At 50.2% G+C, this 23,627-nt stretch overlaps 1 protein-coding gene and 2 long non-coding RNA genes across 3 annotated transcripts; 1 reads left to right on the top strand and 2 right to left on the bottom strand.

Moving 5' to 3' along the window:
• Positions 1–403: 403 nt before the first annotated feature.
• Positions 404–5,914, top strand: LOC119098681 (39S ribosomal protein L2, mitochondrial; the record flags this gene model as incomplete). The annotated part of the gene is given in 6 exon segments (XM_037221667.1): positions 404–628; positions 2,030–2,245; positions 2,956–3,149; positions 4,134–4,282; positions 4,715–4,833; positions 5,206–5,914. Coding segments are annotated over 5 exon segments (939 nt in total). The 3' UTR covers positions 5,475–5,914.
• On the bottom strand, positions 5,825–9,874 carry LOC119098684 (uncharacterized). The gene is made up of 2 exons (XR_005094280.1): positions 9,764–9,874; positions 5,825–6,893 (listed from the first exon to the last, which is right to left on the bottom strand). It is a non-coding gene; the product is annotated as an uncharacterized LOC119098684 (long non-coding RNA).
• Positions 9,875–10,323: 449 nt separating this feature from the next.
• Positions 10,324–21,999, bottom strand: LOC119098685 (uncharacterized). Its single transcript, XR_005094281.1, has 3 exons — positions 21,889–21,999; positions 15,811–15,946; positions 10,324–10,466 (listed from the first exon to the last, which is right to left on the bottom strand). It is a non-coding gene; the product is annotated as an uncharacterized LOC119098685 (long non-coding RNA).
• Between the last annotated feature and the right edge of the window lie 1,628 nt (positions 22,000–23,627).

Raw genomic sequence — 23,627 nt, forward strand, 5'->3', positions numbered from 1 at the left:
GAACTTCACACCGAAGAAAAGACAGCCTCATATGCTCCAAGCATCTCTGAAATGACCAGAAACAGGCAAGAAAAAAAAACAAAAGCTGATATCATCTGACTATCTCGTACCAACGAAATTACCTACCAGTCACCCGAAACTTTCACACCAATGCAAACAGTGTGAAAATTTACCAGTTGTCGCAGAGTCGCCATAATTGTAACGTGAAGATCCTGTCCGCACAATTTATTCAGTTATCTATTTAGTGACGACCTCCGATTTCGATGAAAACGTGTCTCCTGTTTAACCAGGGCTTAAGAACAACGAAAATGACGTTGATTAAAATATTATGTGACCTCCAAGATAATTGAAGGTCGGAGCGCCGGAACTCCCATCACATCCGCGAATATGCTTAGTACCAAAACTTACTAAGAGGGGAAATATTCTTTAGCACTGGTCGCTACTAAGCGTGGCGCAGCCTATTATCAGCGTGTAGTAAAGGCCGATTACTGTAGCGAAATTACATTACCTGAAACAGAACCGCTTCAGTTGTCTGGAAAGTGCTTTGATAGAGGGGCATTATTAGAGCCTAAAAAGTAATACACATCTTGGAATATCTATCTGGTTGTGACCAGCGGTGGTGTGTAAGGTGAGGTTTTGTTTAATTGCAATGATGTTATTTAAGGAAATTTTAATGGCTGTTTTATGAATTACTGACCCCAGGCATTTGGGGAGCATAATTCTGCAGGCACCCAGCAGTCTGGCAGTTGCTTCATCAAAACCCTGTCCTCTCCATGTGCAAATAAATTTGTTTTAAAACATTTGCTCTGCAAGATTTAGGGTAAGCATTTTAAGTTATGACTTCTGAAATCAGAGCCCATTCTGGGCTTGCTTGTTGCATTAGCTGTGACAAGGAAGCTCCAGATACAGCATTGTTGCAGCATTGTGTGGTAAAAGTTAAACATGTTAAACTCATTGCTTGGAATGGCCTGTCCTGACCTCTGACATCAAAGGATGTTTGTATGGTGGTCACAGTAGTTGACTCATTACTAAAACAGTGTGATGCGACCTGTGTGTAGAGTACAGCTTACTTAACATGTTAGTGTTAGGTCACAGCTCAACATCACAAGCTGTATGTTCATCTGTTAATTAAAAGATCACTTTAGGTCATCAAGACCCCTTTATAAGTCACAGCTTGGACTGAGCAGTTGCTAAATGATGTGCATCTCAATCTTTACAGCAACAAAAATCATTTCACTTTTTAAGTAAGGCCTTGAGTTATGTAACATGGCTTACAAGGTTTATTATAGGTATTTGAACATTGATAAGACAGTAGTAAAATATTCGTTCCTTAGAAAGAAACCAGGAGAATGGAGATATAGAGGTGCTAATATTTTGACTATGTGCCTTTATCAAAGCAATAGCAGAAATGGATATGCAAATTCAGAGGTGATTTTGGAATTAATATGAACAGCAAAAGTTAATTCACTTCTGCCATTGTTTTGATAAATGCATGTTGCCAAACTATTGACACATCTTTATCTCCATTCTCATGGTTTTTCTATGAGGGATGAGGCTATCACTTGTGTTTTATCCATGTAAATAAGACTCCTCACAAATGCACTTAACAACCTGCAGTTTTTAAAGATTTGATCCAAACTCTGAATGGATGGATTTCTGGGAACAGAGCTCACACTGAGCAATGCTTGTGTGAGTCCTGACCCCTACCCACCAACCCTACCATCCGATTGCACAATTCTGGGCAACAGCAGAATTTAGGGCAAAATTTGAATATGCTGCAATGCCCCTTGTGGCCCTTCCTGCCCTCTGATATCAGCTGACCTTTAGCGTGACCACTGCCACTGGCCCAGCTCATATCTGTCAAGGGCGAGGAGCAAGGGCTTTAAGCGATTTGAACCCACCGGCCACCGGTGGTTGGACTGGAAGGCAGGTGCTCTAAACAACTAATCAACTGAGCGATCCAGACAGACACCATGTATTTGAACATCATCTGATTTGTTGTCATCAAGCATGTCTTCTTTTGTTGCAGCACCAACCATGCTTCCATCACTGTTGAGGTCACTGCGGCTGCTGAGTGTTGGTCAGCGGGTGCCGGCTACTGCCCAGGTGCGCCTCATCAGCAAGGACGTGCGCGTGCCCAAGCCGGGCGTCGGCATCCAGTACCAGTACCGGGTGAAGCTACCTGAAAAGTACACCATCCGCCGGCTGCCCATCCAGAAGCTGGCCGGCCGCGACCCGGCTACCGGTGAGTAGCCCGCGGCGCGCGGCGGACGAGCCCGCCGGACCCCAGCTGCTGGTCCCGGGCATGCTGGCCGCCATGCACGCCTCATAGCCTAAGGCCTGCATGCTGGGGCAGTGAGTGGAGACCAAAATATAGGAATGTTTGTGACATTGTTCTGGTGTTTTCAATAGCAACTACCCGCACATAACGTTTGCTACACATACCCTAGTTTGATTTGTAAAATAATTAGCATAGTTTGGATTTTCATGCAACAGCAGATGATGAAAGCAGACTTTTTGAGTAGCCTTAAAGGAATATTTTGTTCTAATGCAACAGCGGATGACGGAAATGCTGAGCAGCGTCTACGCGTAATGCGTCTCACTGGTTTCACTTCCTGCTCAGCTCACCCACTGTTATCCGGTCCCTGTTGTTCCTGTTCCTGATGCTGTTGTGAGGACACACTGCAGGATATCCTGGTGCTAGAACTCTGGATTTCTGCAGTCTCACCTGTACCCACGTGTTGTTTCCACCGCTGGTCGAGTCCGCCTGCTGCGGACGTCTAGTCCGTTTGTAAGGCGCCGATGCGCGTGGGCGGGATCTGCCTCTGATCGTCCCAGCCGGCGCCTGACGGGCATGGTGAAGTCCGTGGGGCGCTTACAGAGCACCCGTGGATGTGCGCTGTCTCCGCCCCACGTCACCCCGCCGGCGCCTGACCTGGCGCCGCCTCTGCGCAGGCCGCGTGGTGGTGGGCACGGTGGGCGGCGGCAGCAAGCGGAAGTACCGCTGGGTGGACGTGCGCCGGCCGCCGCTCGAGGACGGCTCGCCCCGCCAGGAGCGCGTGCTCCAGACCCTGTACGACCCGCTGCGCACGTGCACCATCGCGCTCGTGGCGCACGGCGAGCACATCCGATACGTCATCGCTCACGAGGTGAGGCCTCGGCCCCTGCGGTTGTCTCTTCGATGCAAAGGAAAGGGTGTTGTCTTGGACATGGGTAAGACATGTACCCATGAATAGCGCACACCAGGTCATGGAAATGTCGTTTTGAGGTACTAGCGGGTTTCGCAAGTGGTTCCCCACCCGATTATGCCAGATTCGCTTAATCAGACATGGGCGGACAACTCCATGTGGCTTTTGTGTCAGTGGTCACATCATTTTGACGGAAATTAGTTTGACGTGTTGCCATAATGATGCATATTCCTTTGCGTCGCGTTACCTCGCTTTATTGGCGTTCTCTACTGATTGTCCTGGGAGTTTGATTTCATGCACAGGTTACAAACCATCGCTTTTATGTTTTAATACAGTTTGCTCCGTTGATTCTTGTCCGTGCCGATAGCTCAGTTGGCTATAGTGCCTGCTTCCAATCCACCCATTCGTGACAGGGTGAGATCAAATCGCTGTAGGCGTTCAGCGCTCGCTTCTTGTCTGCAAAGCAGGGAAGCCCGGCACGGGCCGCTCTAGAGGTCAGCTGACGTCAGAGGGCAGGATGCGTCATGCCGAGCAATGTTGAACTTTCGCCACCAAAGTCTGCCATTGACCTGGAATGTGACGATCGCATGGCGAGTGCCAGGGGTCGCGCGACAATCGCACTTAGCATCGGCTCCGATCCCAGAAATTCGCCCATCAAAAGACTCAGAGTAAATATTTAAAGAAGGTCGGCGTTCTTCACACAGAGAAACACAAAGGTGACTGCGGACACCGGCGTGCCTGACTGTCGCTGACGGTGTCGCAGGGCATGCGTGCTGGTGACGTCATCACCACCTGCGGCGACATTCCTCGAACCCCGGCACGCCCGATTGTCGATGAAGGTGTCGCATGTCATGCGCGCTGGTGACATCATCACCATCTACGGCGACATTCCTCGGACCCCGGCGTGCCTGACTGTCGATGACGGTGTCGATGACGGTGTCGCAGGGCATGCGCGCTGGTGACATCATCACCACCTACGGCGACATTCCTCGGATCCCGGTACGGCCGCGGATCGGCGACGCCCACCCTCTCGGCGCGCTGCCGGCTGGCACAGAGGTGTTCAACGTGGAAAAATACCTCGGCGAAGAGGATAGGTGGGTGCTCTTCGAGGACGCGCGCCAGGCGTCGCGCCCAGGTGCGGGATAGGCTGGTGAAGGAAGTGGTTGTGGAGACCTCATGATCAGCAAAGGACCATTTTTAGTCTGGATTTTTTTTTGCTGGAATCCAGGCGCATGTCTGCTTGTCGGCATAAGGGACATGAATTCACAACGGCGAAGATGTGAAGCATGTGTACCTTCTTTCATGTTTGAATATCACGTTTGAAATTGATTTCACTACAAACCTACTGCTACACTAAATGCATTTTACTCTTATCAAAGCTGACCGAGAAGTGTCGGACTCTTCAAGTCAGTCTGATCTGCCCGCTAGGTCGCTGGAAATGTACGCAGGTACACGGATCGCACGGCATTAGCACCCGCCAGACTGCAGCAGCTGTGCACAGCAGCGTCGCCTCCCTGTGCCGACAGGATGTGTGTTGCCGGCGGCACGTTCTGCACGGTGCTGCGCCGGGTCGGTGATCGGGTGTTGCTGCAGATGCCGTCCAAACGGCAGTTCTCGCTGCGCCAGGAGTGCACGGCCGTTGTTGGTAAGGCCGACCGCCACGTCGCGCCGGACAGCCAGCTGATGACAGCGGCACAGACTGCTGGGAATGTGTGGTTCTGACTGGGCTCCTGACGACATTTATCTTGCGTCATCTCATTCTAAGCCAGCTAATGGTATAGGCATTGAAATAGTGTCCTGCTTTTGGTCGTGCTGCATTTGACCCGAGGCGATTTCCAGCGGACGATTGTGAGAAGTTTGCGAACGTTTGGGTCAAAGTGCGACTTCGTCCTTTTTCCCAGCCGCGTTCTTCCCGGTTGCACCCTTCTCGCTCCACAGTCACGAAGGTATCTGTTCTCGGGCTTTGGAGCACATTTTGCTAGCCTCCGGCAGCGCGCTGACCGCCGGCCGTCCGCAGGTCGGGTGAGCATGCGCACACCCAGCATCCGGCCGATCGGCTCGGCCCAGCGGCTGCGCCACCTGGGCTACCGGCCGCGCTCCGGCCTCTGGCAGCGCAAGACGGGCCGCTTCGGGCGCAAGGTGCGCCGTCCGCCGCCGCTGCGCGAGCTGGACGCGCCGCCGCCGCCGCCGGCCGAGGTGCAGCGGCTCACTCTGCACGACGTGCACGTGCACAACTCGGAGGACACGGCGAAACTGTTCAGGCCGCTCCGGGGCATGACCAACTAGCGCCGTCTTGTGGCGGGTCGAGCGGCACGAGACCTAGCGGGTGCGGTTGTCGTGTTGGGTGCATTTTGTGTATGAGTGCTCCGAGCTGAGCGAGTCCACTTGCAAATGAGTGTCGGCGGCGTGTTGACACTGCTGCGGTGGCCCCTTGCCCGTGACTGGGGAGTGGTTCGGCTGATGTGGTAGCCGCGGTGTTTGCCAGGGCGTAGTGATGACGTGGTGACCGCAAGCTGCGTGTGCGCGCGGCGACCCTGCCGCGGACTGCATTGTTGTCCTCAGTGCCGCTGTGAGGCCACGCGTGGGGTGTGACCCAGCTGCGACACGCTTCGAACACAGTCGGTAACCCTGTGGGCTGCATCTGAAACGTTGTATTGACGCGGATCAATCGCGGCGAATACTGAACGTTCGTTGAAGGTCCGGAATATGCAAATGCTCAACGCATTGTTTGTTGTCTGAGATCAGTCAACGAGATGGAACTTAGCGAGTGGACATGCTTGTCAAACCCGAAAACTACACATGTGTTCCTTCATATTTTGTGGCGAGGCGGGTGCTATGTTCACGCAGGATGTCATCTGCCACGGCGCTTGCTTGCCGTTGACGGATGCGCTCATGACAACAGACGGCGCACATGACAACAGCCGCACAGCGCTTGTCTGTCGTTGACGGGTTGCGCTCATTATAACAGACGGCGTACATGACAACGACCGCACAGCGCTTGCTCGCCGTTGGCGGATGGCGCTCATGACAACAGACGGCGTACATGACAACAACCGCACGGCGCTACACGAGCCGAGGGCGATGCAGAAAATGTAGTACTATAAATGACGCACCCATAGATGTAACGCTATAAGTGACCCTAACCGATGCTCCGTTCCGCTCCCGACCTGGCACGGCTCCACAGTCGCTCGTTCTCGATGGGCCTACCCTCCCACGTGCACTCGAACGCACCGGACGCTGCCGATGTAACCTCAGCAGCGGCATCGCGTCCACGGACACGCCCGAGACAGATTCGCTGGCTGGTGTTCGGCCTCGGCCCAGTCTCCAGCTATCCACAGCTGCAGCTGGCGCGACCTTCCAGACACTTCCTTGTGCTCTGAGCCTCTCGCCCATGCCTCGGGCGCTTAGCATCCCGCCTGGCTTTGCTAGCGACCGGCTAGCGGTATGCGGAAGCAGGCGGTGCGGTAGGCCAGCAGGCCCAGCGCCACTCCCAGCAGCACTGTGGCAAGCGCCAGCACCGTAATGGCCAGTGCAGCGCCGGTGACGGTGGCGGCGGCGGCCGGCGCCGGCGGCACGTAAAGCGCCGAGCTGCCGCACGGCGACTCCAGCAGGAAGGCAGTCAGCGCCTGATCCAGCCGACCAGGCACGCCGGCGCAGCGAGAGGCCTGGTCCGCGGAGCACGCCGACGCCGCCTGCAGCGTCCGGCTGAAACGAATGGCGTATCATGTCATGTCATTGGGGCTTTACGACGCATTCAGCTGCTGAGGCTATATGGCGTCGCCTGCTTGTCACCCTGGCAGAAAGGGCGGGCGCCGCGGGGAACCGAACCCCGTACCTCTGGTTTATCGCTGTCTGTGTCTGTGAGGGGCTGCACCAGTCGGGAACCAATGCAGTTAGCGCGCCCCTGAAACCCCAACCGTCCGGGCGCGAAGCGGGTGTACATCAATGAAGGGGTGCAAGGCCGGACTGAAACATACGGGGCCAGGCTAGGAGGCCCTCGTTGTTAAGTAGGAAGCCCCCGTTTTGAACAGAGGGTCCTGTTATGAATTTTAAAGGACCCGTTATAGGCTTGGAGGTCCCGTTTTGAACAAGGAGGCCTCCATGATGAACCCGGAGGTCCCCGTCATGAACTTGGAGGCCCCCGTTTTGGAAAACTATGTCTCCATTATGGACTAGGAAATCCTCGTCACGAACTAGGAGGCCCCATTATGACGTAGGAGACTCCGTTAGGAACTAGGGGACCCTTGTTACAGATTAGGAGGCGCTTTATTTTTATCCTCAGGACCCTTTTCTGGAACAAAAGACATGTATCATGCATCAGCAGTATCAGCAAGCTCATTTTTATGCATCAGAAGGCCCATTATTTGGCCTGTTTACGCGCACACTTCTATTTCGTGGTTGGATATGTGTCATAGCACTTCACATGTTTCACTACTTTGCACCATATTTGGAAACAAAACAGCCCTGGAGAAATACGTGCGGGCGACCCGAGGTCCAATTCGAAATAAAATACGAAACGGCATGCCTAAAGAACCCCCCCCCCCCCCCCCTGCGATTAGTCAATGGCCAGGACAAGCTGAAAGGTGAAGAGTTCTTCGCAAATACCACGTGACCTATCGTGACCTGATCCGACCTAACCTTGTAAACTGAATTTCTTGCAATGGATGATGATAGATTTTCTATGTGCTACTACTATATTACTACTTGATTTGCTACGATTGTTCCTTATGATTACAGCATATAAACGTCGCATAGTCGGGGTGGTGATATAGACATACAGTGTCTGCGCCTACGCTTTTCATGTATGCTTGCATGAAGGCGTCATTTCGCAAAATATGCAGAAAAATAACATTTCACCTTATCTAGGTCAAGTTGCTCGGGGACATGAATCACATGGATATGCTATGGAAGCGGGATAAATCATGTACATCATCGTGGCACCTAAATAGCAACCCAGTGGCGGTTGTGTATTCGTGAACAAGCTTGTACACTTTTAGCAGCATACCTCGCGAAAATACGGAAATTTTAGCTCCATGGTGATCACTAACATTATTTTATATTTCTTCGATTTTGTCATCAACGGGCTCAGAAAGAACAAATTAAGGAGAGAAAACACCACGCCTTTGAATTTGTCCAATTAATGCAAAGTGGGCAACTCATCTAATGAATGACAGTTTCAGCCAATACCCTGCTGCGATAGCACGTGCATCTGGTTCGGCTCTCAGGTATGTGCGTGTGTCACAACCTTGGGAAGTTGTGTGGCGGGGTATTTGAATGACGGGACGGCATTTTAAGTGAAGTAAGTCAAACCTCGTAAGTAAAGTAACTTAAGTCGCGAAGACATTGACAAATTCGGCGTGGCGAAGCCGAAGACGACAGTTCGAAATCACACGAGGCCGATGTTAGCAGGAGCGCAGGCAGGCAAAGGTCGGATTTTAAGCCAAGCCCATAATTCAAGCATTGCTCAAAGTCGAAGTCGAAGCTTGGTGTTAAAAATGACACAAAGCCAAAGCCAGTCGTGAAAAAAAATGGCACGAGTGGAAGCTGGACCCCAAGCCATTGAAGAAAAGTCGCGACTTGGCAAAGCCGAAGCGGAAGCAGGCCTCGCTCCCATGAATTCCCTTATACAACATAAGCGAACACCTCCTCACATTGTAAATCGCATGCGAATGCCGATTGTAGTCTAATGGACTTGCCAGCGCGGGACAATCGATACCACTGCCATATCACCAGGTTCAATTGGGAAATTTAAAAATATTTTGCTGATGGAAAGCAAGCTTCCGTCAGCGCAGAGAAATAGGTTATTCTTAAAAACGCAAGTGCGATATATGATGCATGGTTATGGTTCGGACAGGCCCTGACTCCAACATTTTCTCGCTGCGATGGCTGCAGCTTTTAACACGACCCCAGGGAATGCAGGGCAGCCAGTGTATCCGCCTGGCCACGGGCCCGCATATCAGATACCCGCATATCAGGGTCAGAAGTCCCCGTTTTAGGACAACAAGGCCCTTTGCTGGACTTGGTGGCCCGTTTGTAAATCGGAAGGATTCTTTTCTGACTGAGGAGGAAATACGTCGACAAGGGAGCGTGTGCCTCCGGGCCATCCCCTTGAATATAATGCTGTCCAGGTGGCTCCAGGTGAGGAGACCCCAGTCTATCCAGGAGGCATTCTGGAAAACCTGCCCCAAACTCAAAATCCGTGGCGCCGTCCCTGGCCATGAGTTTCTCGACTAAGCAGTGCCACTGCTTTGCAAGGACAAGTGTCACCACTCTGCAAGGACCAGTGCCATCGGTCTGCAAAGATTATAGCCACCTATCTCCAAGGACTGGTGCCACCACTCTGCGACGACTATCGCTACATATCTGCAAGAACAGGTGTTACCGCTCTGCAAGGACTAGTGTCACCATTCTGCAAAGTCCAGTGCCACCGCTCTGCGAAAACTATCGCCATCTATCTGCAAGTACTAGTGCCACCGCTCTGCAAGGACCAGTGGCACCGCTCTGCAAAGACTATCGCCACATATCTGCAAGGACTGTTGCCACCCTTCTGCAAGAGCAGTGGCGCAGGCACTCACCGGCATTCTGCGGGATCCAGCTTGACCTTCAGCAAGTCGGTGACGTGAGTGATATTGGCGCTCCTCTCAAGACACTGCAGGTACGTGAGCGGGTTCCAACATGATGTGCGGCGAAAAAGCTCTGTCAAAGGCAGTCGGTGGTAAGGGCAGCATATTTTCAGAAATATGGCATATCACCTCGATTAACGTGGCATGGCCCATGGAAGATGTGATATAGCCATGATGCGTACGTTACCAAGGATTACGTCGCTTAACATCCGCGTTACGTTATCAGTTATCGATGCCAATTATGCCCGTCACCACGTTGCCCGTGTTCGCCTCAACAGCATATACCGTCTCAGCTGAATTTGGCATAGTGCTTGTAAACACAATACGTGAACTAGGCGTATGCAGTACATTACATGATATATGCATGCATAATATATATATATATATATATATATATATATATATATATATATATAAATATGTGACACATCATCAAGTGCACATGGAAAAGGGTCGTCAATCCTTCGGAACATGTTTTCGCTTTCTAGAAGGCGCCGAGAACCCACCCAACATGTTGGCTGCGCCATCAGCACATAGATGTCTCTGCACGGCACGTAGGCCGCTCAGCCAGCCGTCGTACACCAATCGGCCGTCGGCGGCGCTGCAATCGCCATCGATGATGTCTGACGTACAGTTGAGGGCGTCGTCTAGAGCACTGTGGAAGGAGTCTGACCATTCAGTGAACCACGTCACATGTGTGCGCTGGCCTCGTTCACAACGGACGAATCAACGCCTGTTCTGAAAAGCAAGCAATTCGCCTACGAGGCCCGTAAACCACATCGCGCATGGGAGCATAGCGGAGCATCCGATACCACCTGGTGAACAACACACGATAACACGTCGACACGGAGTCATTGCGCCCAATTTTAGACACGACGCTGATTCGCTCTCATGACTTCTTTTTCCCCACTAGGCTTCGCGAAGCCTGGTGGGGAATCATGCATCGACATCATCAGCATGGATGATGCTGATGATGTCGCGTTGGGTGGCCTTTTACCGCCAATTTGATTCATCTTGTGGCCATGTATTTGTGGTCTAACTAATAAGTTTATACATGTCGAAGAGAGCACGACTGGCTTGACAGTCTTGAAAATTGAGGTCTTGTCATGAGTGTTAAAATCAGAACAGTAAATAATAGTACGTGTTAAAATGACCCATCAACATTATGTCCACCGGAATAGCCACCCTGGTCACGTCAACCGTTACTTTTCCGAACGAGCTTATTGTAAAGCTTGATATGCGGTATGTTGTACAGTATCGCTCCTTCGCCTTGCAGAGTCATGCTCCAAAACGCACAGAGTATTTTCGTCTGGGCTATGATCTCAACCGCTTAGCCAATTTTGAACTGTAGCATTTCGCTGATGTCATGACGCGTGCTGCTGTTTTGACCACCTGTGCTGTTTCAGCTGGGAACTCTGGCTCACGGTGCAGAGGAACAAAACAAAAAACGGTCTGAGTCTGCGTCGTCGGTGTAAACATAGCCTTTGGTCGAGGTCAGGCATTTGATAGACGTTCCTCGTTTACGAGACCCACACGCACTCATGTATGCGGGGTTCATCCGTGTCAAGCTCCTGCACTGTCAAGACGGTCGCGCTCCTTTGGCCTTCCAACCAGGGGACCAGTGCGTTCCGCGGGTGACGCATTACGCTGTGATATCACTGCGGCAGACCGTCCTCAGCGGCAACGGCGGCGTCAGAACGTGAGGCCACTGACAACTAGCCGGGGCAATACAACGGCTGTCGCGCCTCGCCGCCAGTGTGCCGGCAAACAGGTCAATTTGAGGCTCAGCCACCGCGGCCTGTGTCGCTGGGACGGGCCATGACAGCTTGTCCAAACAAGGAAATATTTCCGTCACACAATGCCAGCCGGTGTGAGGCGTTCCACCCAGTTCATTCGAGTCAGAGGGCGCCGAGCCTGGCGCACCGGCACTCGGAGGCCTCTGTGACCGCCGGGAGCAACCCCCGGCACTCGGAGGCCTCGGTGACTGCCGGGAGCGACTCCCAGCACTCGGAGGCCTCGGTGACTGCCGGGAGAGACCCCGGACACTCGGAGGCCTCGGTAGCGAGCCCCGCATCGGCACTCGGAGGCCTCGGTGACCGCCGGGAGCGACCCCCGGCACTCGGAGGCCTCGGTGACTGCCGGGAGCGACCCCCACATCAGCACTCGGAAGCCTTGGTGACCGCCGGGAGCGACCCCCAGCACACAAAGGCCTCGGTAGTGACCCCGCATCGACACTCGGAGGCCTCGGTGACCGCCGGTAGCGAACCCCACATCAGCACTCGGAGGCCTCGGTGACCGCCGGGAGCGACCCCCACATCGGCACTCGGAGGCCTCGGTGACCGCCGGGAGCGATCCCCAGCACTCGGAGGCCTCGGTGACCGCCGGGGGCGACCCCACACCGCAGGTATGTCTGCTCGGCCTCAGCTGACCGTGGTTTGGCGCGCGCCAGACTGATGATTCAGCGGCCGTGCGCCAATAGGGGCGGGGGACGGACGTATCCCAGAAAGGCGTGGGGTACAGCCAGCTGTTTGCTGGCACCGCATTGGTGTCAATTTTATCGCAGCTTGAAGGCTCGCACGGAAGTATCAACCTTATGACCGCGCTCATTGTTACACGTGACATTACTGTTCAGTTTTGTGATTAACCGTATACGCTGGTGACCGGCTGGACTAAAGTTGCGTCAACCACAGGCCTGGCGTTGGAAGCACGCGAAAGGCACGCACATCACAGCTGACCTGGAATCGAGTTTTGGACGCACGGTCGAAAGCCGGGGGACACAATGCTCCAGCCCCAGCCTGACACTCAAACTATTTATGTACCAGCGTCATCCGGAGTACATTCCCTTTGGTTGTGACAACTGATATCGAGGATGGTATGTTTCACAAAAACGCTTCTCATGGTGATCATTTTTCATGTGAACTGCATCGGTGCTAATGCTAATAATGCGTCGGCCATGCTAACCGGCGGAACTCAGACCGTTGTCACCCGCAGCTATCCTGGCCTGGTTCATGCCTGCACAAATTGTGTGGTCAGCTGTGCACATCACCGTAAGCAAAGCCCTTAATATGGCCGGGTGGATGACAGGAAGTGCATGACCGAGTGTTGCACGTTCTTAGTCGGGGAACTGGCTGCCACATACTCACCGATCTCGCGTGGTAGTGACATCAGGAATGTGAGGAAGGGCCGGCCAAATCTAGAGGCACCACAATTCTAACGCAATCGTTGCACGTGGACTTTGCAAAGGGGCGCTGTATTTACAGCTCACCTCTGCAACACAAGGATCCTGGTGTGGGATAGGTAGCTATGTGGAGTGGTGCATTCCACATTAAAATCTGTCAATGCCTATAATTGCGATTTGTGTTTCAAAAGTGACTGCTACATGAATTTAATCAGCGTGGCGGTAGCTGGTAGTGGTCAACTGAATTTGAAACATGCTACAATTGTTTTGTCATCGCAAGCAGTCGCTAACAACGAGACCTGTTTCGGCTGCTGGAGGCTTGGACTCGGAGGCGGAAACACTTGAATAGCTCTGTAACTCATTTTATGCATCAATGTGCTAACTAGCGTTGACGTAATAGTAACATTCCATTGTGAGAATGATGGACAGCATGCAATAAAGAAGTCTATACTGGACAGCATTGTGCCTTTGAAGACCTTTTTAATGTGAGATTTACCTGCAAAATAGAACGTTTGTTTTCACCCCACCCCAAACTTTGGGTTCAAACGAGGTTCGTGCGGATAGACGCTTCCTCTTACGGAGCAATCATTTATGCATGTTTTTATGCTTTTAAAGCTATTTGCCGGGGGAAATCGTTTCGACTTTACCTGTAGTCAAATACATGGCTGTAGCATGCGCACTAAAGGAATTGCGTACTACTATTACTTTAGCTAAGACGAAAGCAAAGGAAAAGTAATTTTGGGGGAATGCCACGACCTCCCCTCATTGGGGATGGTCGAGAGAGAACGCCAGATTTTAAGGGCGTATGCCATTTTTTCGTACTTGTCACTTATCTTTAGATCAGACACGTCCGATTTGATCGGTGTCACCAGTTTTCTGGATTTTTGTTGTTGAATAGATTAGAATTCAATTTGAAATAACCGTTCAGGCTGGAGTAATCTTATTGAACCACACGGTCATCTCTATTGAAGTTCTGATTTTAATTTGCCTTGCTCTTTCCAACGTCTGTGTTTCGTTGTATTTGTAATAGATCATCAGTTCGTCTACATGCCTGCGTAATAACAGTTGCTATCGCTGGACACACTATTTAGTGAGACAACATACAACTATGAGGCTATTATCACGCGAGTTCAACAAAACGCTATACTATGACATCGATTTCTCCCCTACGGCGTTAAGCACAGTGGCTCTTTTCGAAGCGCACTTTGGCTTTGGAATGCATAGTATCTTTGGTCTATCGTGATCCGCTGATTCAAACTTTAAGCATTACGCTTCTCGGTGACTGGCATTCGCCGCCCGTGGTGTGAATCACAGACGTGACTTGGTGCTGGCGTTATTCATGCCACAAGAGGCGCTTCCTTTGAGTTCGCAGTTCCGCAATGTGCGGGCTAAAACAACCCAAAAGGGATGCCTCTGGTCCATATTAGCTGACGACGGCTCTTAGTGCATCCGTTTCAAGGCAGTGTCCAACCTTTGGGACGTATTTCAAAACCACACTTGGGTGAAACCTCACGACCATTTGGTCTAATATTAGCCTTTTGCAGTGTCACTATAGCCTATATGGCCAATGTCAGCCCATAGCATCATCGAGATGTAGTGAGGAAATTGATGTTAATTATTTTCGTGTCCAGAACACACTGCAACGTTCTTTCACAGCACTTCACTCCTTTCTTTCTTGGTAGTCCCAGTGTACCTTGGATCCGCAACAACTACAGCTGTCGCGACTGGCGCCGTCATGACCGCCGTCGTCATGACAACGGAGTCTGCTGAGGGCCGTTGCCAGCTGTTACGTGCTAGAGGTACAACCTTTGAGCTGTTGAACCCACACACTGCCGGCCCGCAGGCTTAAGGTGCCACCCCTACTGGTATGAATGACATCAGTACAAATTCATGTTTGGAGTGGCACAGGAGGGGGGGGGGGGGGGCAAAGGGCAGCTAGCAAGAAGCCCATTGACTGAAGTTTGAACCAGTGCGTCACTAAACAACATGTGATATTTCGTCTCCCAAAGCCAAAGTGCGCTTCTAAAGAGCCACTGAGCTGAACGCCATCAAATCGGGTATTACACGCTGAAGAGACCGAACATACTTTTCACCGAGTAATGCCGTTTACTGTTCGTTTAACTAAGCAGAATCCATTAACTTGATTTCTACGTTTCTGTAAAAATGTCAGCGCAATATAAAATCCCACGACTAGCAGGTGATGCCGTTAACCACAGGTTTCTATCAGCATTTTCGTGAGAACTGGTCACTTACCATATCGGCTTGGTCCCTCCAATGTTTCGGCGGAATGTTGCAAATAGAAAACACACCAAAAATTCCATCGCAGAAAAGTTACTTTTCTTGGGCGTTATTACTGGACATGACTACGATGCTGCTAAAATATCGGCCTATTTGATAAGATATAGAAAAAGAGACAATGCAAATTGTCGTCCACCAACATGAAGAAGGCTAAATCCGTGAAAAAGCACACATTTTAGGAAGTTGGGTTGTTTGGCCTTGCTCCCCCACCCCTCCCAATAACTTTTCCAAATCGACGCTCCTGCCCCAACTGATTGGATCGCTGTGGTGTAAGTCCCAGTTAGAAGATCCATTTTTTGCATAGTCTGGCAATGGCGCATCTAGCCTGGGACTTTTCGCATGCCTTGTGTCGCCCAAACTAACAATGCACAATTATTCCCGGCGGGAACACACAGGTGCCACACGCATGTCTGTTATTCCTTTGAAACATACCCGGAATTTGCTAACGCACTCCCTAACACACTGGAAGCGCTGCATGATCAATCATTGCGAAGAAAAGCAAGAGAATAAGTTAGGAACTCACAAGCACGTATCGAGGGCGTCTCGGTCCGAGCAGGTGGCAGGCCTCGCAGCCTGTGGGATGTTCTGGCAGGCCAGGTCCTTGACGACCTCGTCGAAGCAGCCGTTCGCAATGGCCGGAATGCAGGCGTCATCTGCGTCTGCAAAGGCGGCCCTGTTATCGTAGCTGCAAACGTGCTCGAATGAACCCCCCCCCCCCTGCTTTCGGTCTGTTGTTTCTACGCAGGGAAGCCTTGCATCGCAGAGACGGAGTGACGTTCGGTTCATTCATGCAATGACTTGCAATGGCGTCGGGTCGTCGCCTCACATTGACTCGCTTCTGGGGTCCCAACATACCGACCATTAAAAGGGAAGAAGCCAGACACATGCAACGTAATTTGACAACGAATTGTTTGTCCCGCACTGTCACGTAAGGTAAACACGGTGCAATCACGCGGTATGCAGGTACTGAATCCATTCACATGACACGACCACGGTTCGTCCATTGCTTAGGCGCACCTGCTGAGACGATTTGTACAAGTGATGAACCTCCCGCAGTCCATGGTTCCTGGGTAAAGTTTCGTGTCGTATTCTCCGTCAGAGCGTCAGAATTTCACGCCGAGCGTCACGCATACCGTATGTGTTGTTCCGCATAAACAACGCAAAACTTTACGCTGACAGGTTTTCCTAACGTGGAACTTTGTATTGGTGTTATAAAACTTTGATCTTTTAACTTTGTAGAACTTTGCTTTGTATTGTATTGGTAACTTCGTGTCGCAATTCACAACTACGTGTACACAATTCTTTGTGTCATGGTTCTTAAATGTATGCATTTCTTTATACCACATCCCTTCACTCATGCAATCGATGCGTATGCATTTCTTCGTGTAAGAACTCCCTCGTATCGCATTTCTTCTTGTGTTAATTTCTTTGTACCGTATTACTTTGCCTACGCAATTGTCCCATCACAGTCATTCGCCCACGCAATGATTTGCATGACATTTTATCGCGCACCTAATTTTTCGCAACGCATTTATGTAAGTCTGCACATCTTTTGCACGTATCCAGATACGTATTTATGCATATTTGCATCCGAGTTATAGGTCAAATGCTGTTCAAGCCAACGGGTACGCCACTTGGGATTTTCAGACCAGCGAAGCACTTATGCTGCGCCGCACGGCGCGACTGTATGTCTGTAATTATTACCATCACGCACGACTTCATGGCAGATTACGTATCACATGACTTACGCGCCCTTAGGCTCATTTAGCTTAAATGTTGTTTTTCTTTGTCCGTGGAACTATTCGTGACGTGTTTTACGAGCACAAATTTGGTCGCATTTCATATGGACACATGCACGCATGAGCAAAGCTGTGTCCTTCGCGTGAAGATATCCTATCATTATATCAGGGTTCTTTGTACAGAAATTTCACAGGGGAGGCAAGCCCGGTGACAGGAGGCGTGGGAGACTGAAGTCTTAGTTCGCTCTTAAGACATGTCATTTCCCAGAGACAAGTACCTGTACAGGTTATCATATATGTCTACAATTGTTTTCTCCTAGTGCGAAGTTTTAACTACTCTTCTCATCGAGACCACTAGCCAACAGACTATTCAGTTTGCTAGACGGATTTACGCACCTTGGCATATTTCTACTATTTCTACTAGGAAGACAATTGGGAAGGCGTCTCTGGCGACTGGAGATGCATTTACCTCCATAGTTAACACACCAAAATGTGTTCAGCACCAAATTGTATCTAAGTCCTCATTTGCCAGCTTTCTCAAACCTAGTGCACTGATAACGTTAGTGTTAATCGATTGTCCGCTAGTTTGTTGGATTCGGAGCTAGGGCGGCGACATCAGAGACGAGCCACACCGCGTAAAAATTCACTGCGAGAAATGTGCGCCTGGTTAAATCCACTTATTTGGCTGGATTAAGTGTGTCCTGAGTATCGCTTCATTTGACCATGCATAATAGTTCAAAAGCAAAGGTGGAATTTACAGAGGTTGCTCAGTGCATTAGCGAGGAACATCATTCATATAGATAAGACAGTAGTATTAGCCTTATTCCTCGGAAAAACCAGGATAATGGTGATAAAGTTAGGTCGGTATTTCGGCAGCATGCATCTATCGAAACAACAGCAGACGTGCTATTACGGGATACGAGGCACTAGGCTCGTATCTTCTGTTATTGTTTCGATAAAGGCATGTTGCCGAAATATCAGAGCAACTGTATTGCCATTCTCCTGTTTTTTCCGAGGAATACGGCTAATACTGCTGTCTTATCAAAGGTAAAATTTCTTGCATGATATCTAAGCCGCTACAAGCGTGCAATCTTTCAAAAGCATGTCTCTTGCATGGAAGCTGCAACGTTGGTATAAAATTGCTATGGTCTTTCCGGGTAGTGCTAAGAGAAAAACACACTTGCTTCTCCGTATGGTTTCGGACCATATCGTGAGCCCTTCTTCATTTGATTCATTTGGCGAATCAAAAACTTCCAATCAGGAAATGCTTTCAATCACGAAGAAATCACTGGTCCGAGTAGTACAACCGCTTCTCGTATCCACGACCTCCCAAAGATCCACAAGACAAACTTGTCTTGAAACCTATAATCAACTGTGTGGATTGTCCCGTAAGAAAATAACCCGGTAATTATTAAAACATAGTCATTCTCCTTAAAGAAATATGATCAGAACACCGTCAAACCGTCCACGTTTGCCACAAACGCCGGAGGATGGAGCGCACGGCAAACCAACGTTGTGTGAAGTTTTTAGTCACCAGACTTTTTACTAGGGCACCTGTAGAAAAGCGCGGGCGTACGCACATAGTATCGGCTGGGGCCACGTCTCCCAGCCAAATTTATACCACTTTTTAACGTGTACGTGAGGGAATATTGCCAATTTAAAAGTGCAGATAACACGTAAATTAAAACCGTGATCGACATAAGCGACGTTGACACGCAAGAAATCGTGCGTGCCCGCTGAACTTGGTTTTCAGTGAACATTGTCAAGTAATGCCCATATCGCAACGTTCTGCGTACACCCCTGGGAAAAAGCAATATCCGTGATCTGTGACGAACCCGGATATAACGATACGCTGCCAGAACGGGCGTCTCAAATTGAATGCCAGTATGGGCTCAATCGACCGTTGTATAAAGCTGTGCGCCATTGTCACATACCTCATTTGAAAGGCAAGTTATATGAGCTGAAGGAATGTGCTCCAATTTGTATTTCCCTGTCTGCAGGTCTCAAGCACGTGTACATGAAGCTCTTTGGAGGATAGACGCACCAGACATGCCTGCTTAGATTGGAGATATGGAAAAGTTACATAAACATCACATTTTTCATCTGGAGGCATGGATGTCACGCCTGGCATAACCACCATGGCTACGTGGACTCTATCAGACCTTGTTCACCATAGGAACATACAATCAGGACGACTTTCCCTCTTCCACGCAGTCAATCGACAGCACGCCACTATCGTCACGGACGTATAATGCAGACAGACCAAAATGCAAATCTCACCATCCGAAGAGGTCAAGATCGGGACGATTAAAATCTGAAAAACGAAATGATCCCACACGAGAAGAATTGTGTTTGGTCAATCTACGACAGAAAGTGAGCAGTCTAACTTTCATCCTTACAGCGAACAGAAAACCGCAAAAACTCGTACCCAAGCTATCCTGACAGAGTAACAGTTGGCAAGAGCATGTTTTTGCCCCTTCAAAATTTTTGAAGACCCCTGTTTACAAACTGAAAGCTTGCAAGCTTCACAACCGTTACCAAAGTTTAGGTCGAGAAGGCCCCCTACTAAAGGCCCCCTAGAAGTGCCAAATTTGGCTTACAAAACATTTTCCTTCATCAATTTGTCCGTTTTGCAGATAAGGAGACCCCTTTACGTACAAAGAAGCCCATGTTCTTAATCAGGCCATCCTATCTCTCGTCAATGGGAACCTTTGCTGACCCGGTAGGATTCTTTCTCAGAATAAGGAGATCCCTGCTCAAGGTATGACGGCATATTCTGCACATCAAAACTCAGGATCCAACTTTTATTTTATTTTATCAGGAGGCTGCTGTACTGGATCAGGACGTCGTGTTTTGGGATATTGAGACCTTTTGCGTGAGTCGGATGCCGCATTAGTGAATCGAAAGGATCCTGTTGTGGATAAGGAGACACCATCTATGCATAAAAAGGCCACTCGCTAGAACAGTTCTGCCAAACCCCTCAACCCAAAGTCTGCGGGGCTACCCCTAGCCACAGCACAAACTTGAAAAGCATATCAAGCCATAAACTGGAGACCATGCCGTCTCGGAATTCAAGAGGAAAAGTTGTGCTCCGGGTGTCATGTGATTGTGGCGTTTCGTACGCCGGGGAGACAGGACGGCCGCTTTCCACTGGCGTCGCCAGGCAGCACCGAGATGCGCTCGTGAAAGGTCATCTCGAAAAATTATTTGTCGAAGAACACAGCCAGGTTTACCCTAATGACATCGTTCTTACTCATGTTGACGTCGATGGCAGCAACGAGAAGTTTAGGACGCTAAACCTAACTGAGTCACAGGACCTAACGCCTTCTCTGAAGACAGACAATAGTGGAGCCCGGACAATGGTCTGTCTTCAATAGTCTGTCTTCTGAGAAGGTCTAAGAATAGTCTGCCTTCAAACTGCAATAGTGGAGCCCCACTATTGCAGTTTGAGTGAAGTCCGGTTTGGGCAAGCGGAGTCGGGTGCTTTTCTCGATCTGGGAAAACACTACGCAACTAAACATTAAGGACAAACCTAACTAAAAAAAAATAATAATTTCATGGCGGTCAAGTTATGAAAAGCGTAGGCTTTTGACCTGGCTTAGGCTTTTGAGCGGACGAATTTGAGTGACGTGGGCTTATGAGCGAAGACATTTGAGAGACGTGGGCTTTTGAGTGGAGAAATTTGAGTGACGTAAACTTTTCAGTGGTGGACGGCCAATTGGGTGGTTGGTCGTTCCTGTTCATACAGAGGGGAGGGCAGGCAATGCCTGCATCTTGGGTGGAGCTTGGTAACCTTTCCAGGCCTTGATCACCTAAATCTGTGCTTCCATCGCGGCAACGTGAAACTATAGTGATCAAATATGACAAAATATCGGAAAACACACTGGAAAACTTAATATTTCGGAAAATATTTTCTGTGCAGTATAAACAATGTCATGGAGCTGACAGATGGCGCAGTTGGCGCAACACTGCAGAAAGACAGAGAAAAGTTTCCGGTGGCATCGGGATTTTGGTCGGTCCGGAAACAAATGACGTCACGAGGACTGTGAGGACTAGCCTGGACCGCAGGACGGTCCGTGGAATATTCGTTCCTGGATATTCGGAAATAAGCGTATAACACCAGGCCTCCGTGATAAACGACAGAGAACTATGCTTGTGGAAAAATCTTGCATGGTATTTTTATATCTACATAATTACAATAATCAGAAAACTATGTTTTGTTGGCGCACGATGGTTGGGCACGGCCGGCCCGTATTGGAACTGTATCTCTGACCAGCAGAATGAGCACCAGGCTTCATCAATTCAACGCTCCAAACAGCATTCAAGGAATCGAGCCCAAGGCTGCTGCATTACAAGCACAGCATCCCCTTGGCCATAAATGTGGTGAATTCGTTACGTCTTGAAACAATCAGCACCAGGCGAAACAATCAACACCAAAGCTTGCCGACCCCCCCCCCCCCCCCTCTGATAGCCCATTGCTACGGATATACTTCCGAACACGGTGGTACAAGTGGGGAGGTGGGGGCACCGCATTTGACGTCATATGCAGCCCGAGGCAACAGACATAGGGTCGCGACCATGGGCACTATATGAGTAATGGGGACACGTGGGGAACAATTGGTCCACCACTTTTATGCAACGCCTTGGATAGACCACTACACCGCAAGACTTTTGGGAGGAAGCGCGTCACCAGTCCTCCCGGTGACGCAACACCGTTCCGCATGGACCACAACAGCAGATACGGCACGCAACAACCAAAACATCACCATCGCCACAACCCCGTCCCTCAGCTCCTGACCCCCCCCCCCCCCTTCCCACACTACCACCTCCTCCGACTGTGCAGTGTGGTAGGGCGAGCTCACCTTCACCTGGGTCTGCCGGGGCCTGAGCGGCGGCCGACAGCACCGGCTGCAGCAGCGCGGCCAGCAGCAGCAGCAGCTGCAGCAGCGACGGTGGGGAGCGTGAGCCGGGCATGGTGCGGACTGGAGCCGGCGTCGGGCGCCAGCGTCGACCCTGGCCGCCGCCGGACGTCCGCCGCCGGTGGACAGGAAGGTACGGCCTCGCGGTCCGGCTGGCGGCGCCGATAAGGACGGCGCCGTGCCAGGCGTCGCGGGGAATGAGACGCGAGGCGCCGCCAGATGCGGTCACAGACAGGTCCGGACGGCGCCGCGTGCCGAGGCATAGTAGCGGAAAATACGAGGAACGGATGCATCTGGATAAGGTCGCGAATGTTTTGCTGTTGGCTAGTTTTTGGAACCTGTACTGAGAAAGACTACCTCAGGCTGGAGCGTGGCTGAAGCGTCCGGGTGGTTGGTTGAATACGACGCACGAGGTTGGGGTGCAGGGTCAATTTGACTCCATACAAATAGAAATAAGAAAACTATAGATACCGGACTTACGGAGTGGCTTCCCTCTGCATGAGCTCATTTGTGTAAAATTTTTGATTTTATGACGCTGACTCGGATAAAAGTCTAACAAGGTCAAACTTAAGATCGACATGCGAAGTGCTCCTAGAACTCCTTATACAAATAACTGTGGCAAAAAAAATGTTTTTTAAAGCAAAAGGTCATTCGGGGTTATTTCAGTTCAGTGAAGAGGTCAAGCTAACAAAATATATTCAAGATTATCCAAACATTTTTACAAATAAAAATAGCCTTAAGGGCCATCATAGGCGGTATGTTACTTTTTTGTTACTTGAGGCAAAAGGTTGGAGACCATTTTGATGTCAGTGGTCTTCCATCACCTTTATAAAGCCAAAATAGAAGTCTGTCACTGTTAATGTGGTCATAAAATTGAAAGTGAAAGCAAAAACTACCCCCACTCGGCAAGTTTTCAAGTGGAGCAAAAATTTGGTTTGACCTTGATGCGTTCTTCATGCCTTAGCCCAGCTTGACAGAATTGGTTGAAATCATTATTTTAACTGTCTTTTTGCCGTAGCGACCACATCAAAGTTGCATAATACCCTTCGACACTCCGTTGTCACACCGGCTCGAAAGATATCCCAAGAGCTGTCGTCGCTGGCTACCATGGCATGACTAGCCTGCCACTGGTCAGCAGCCTTAAGAGGTATTTTGTGTACCAAAAAATCGGCTATTCAAGCATCTCCCGTGAGAAACATTTGGCCAGGCTAGACATACCGTTGAGCTGTTTTGGAAAAATCCTTGGGTCAAATTGTTCTCTCCCCCCCCCCGAGCGCGTGTTAACACTCGCCCAGGTGGCCGGCTCGAGTGGGTGGGGTGGGGGGGGGGGGGGTCAATCTGACCCCGCTAGATCTCGGGAACTAAGAGAGCTAGAGACACCAAATCTACAGGGTGTGTTGACTTGCACATGAACTCACTTAAGTCAAAGCTGGAGGTTCCTAGGTTATGACCTTTGGGTCAAACAAGATCAAACAAGGTCAAATTCCAGGTTGGTCTCCAAAGTGCCCCCAGAACCTAGACAAGTGTTTCTAAGCAAAAGTTCGCATGCTCCGTTAAGGCCAGTGACCTTGTTTTACCTTTTCAAGGTCATGGTGACCAAAGTCATATAAGACTGCTCTGAGCTTTGCATTTGAATAACCGACAGAGATTACACTAGGAAGTATGTTCCTAAAAAAACAAAT

The sequence above is a fragment of the Pollicipes pollicipes genome, unplaced genomic scaffold (assembly GCF_011947565.3).
Source record: "Pollicipes pollicipes isolate AB1234 unplaced genomic scaffold, Ppol_2.1 Scaffold_4740;HRSCAF=5597_pilon_pilon_pilon, whole genome shotgun sequence".
In the NCBI taxonomy this organism is placed as follows: Eukaryota; Metazoa; Arthropoda; class Thecostraca; order Pollicipedomorpha; family Pollicipedidae; genus Pollicipes; species Pollicipes pollicipes.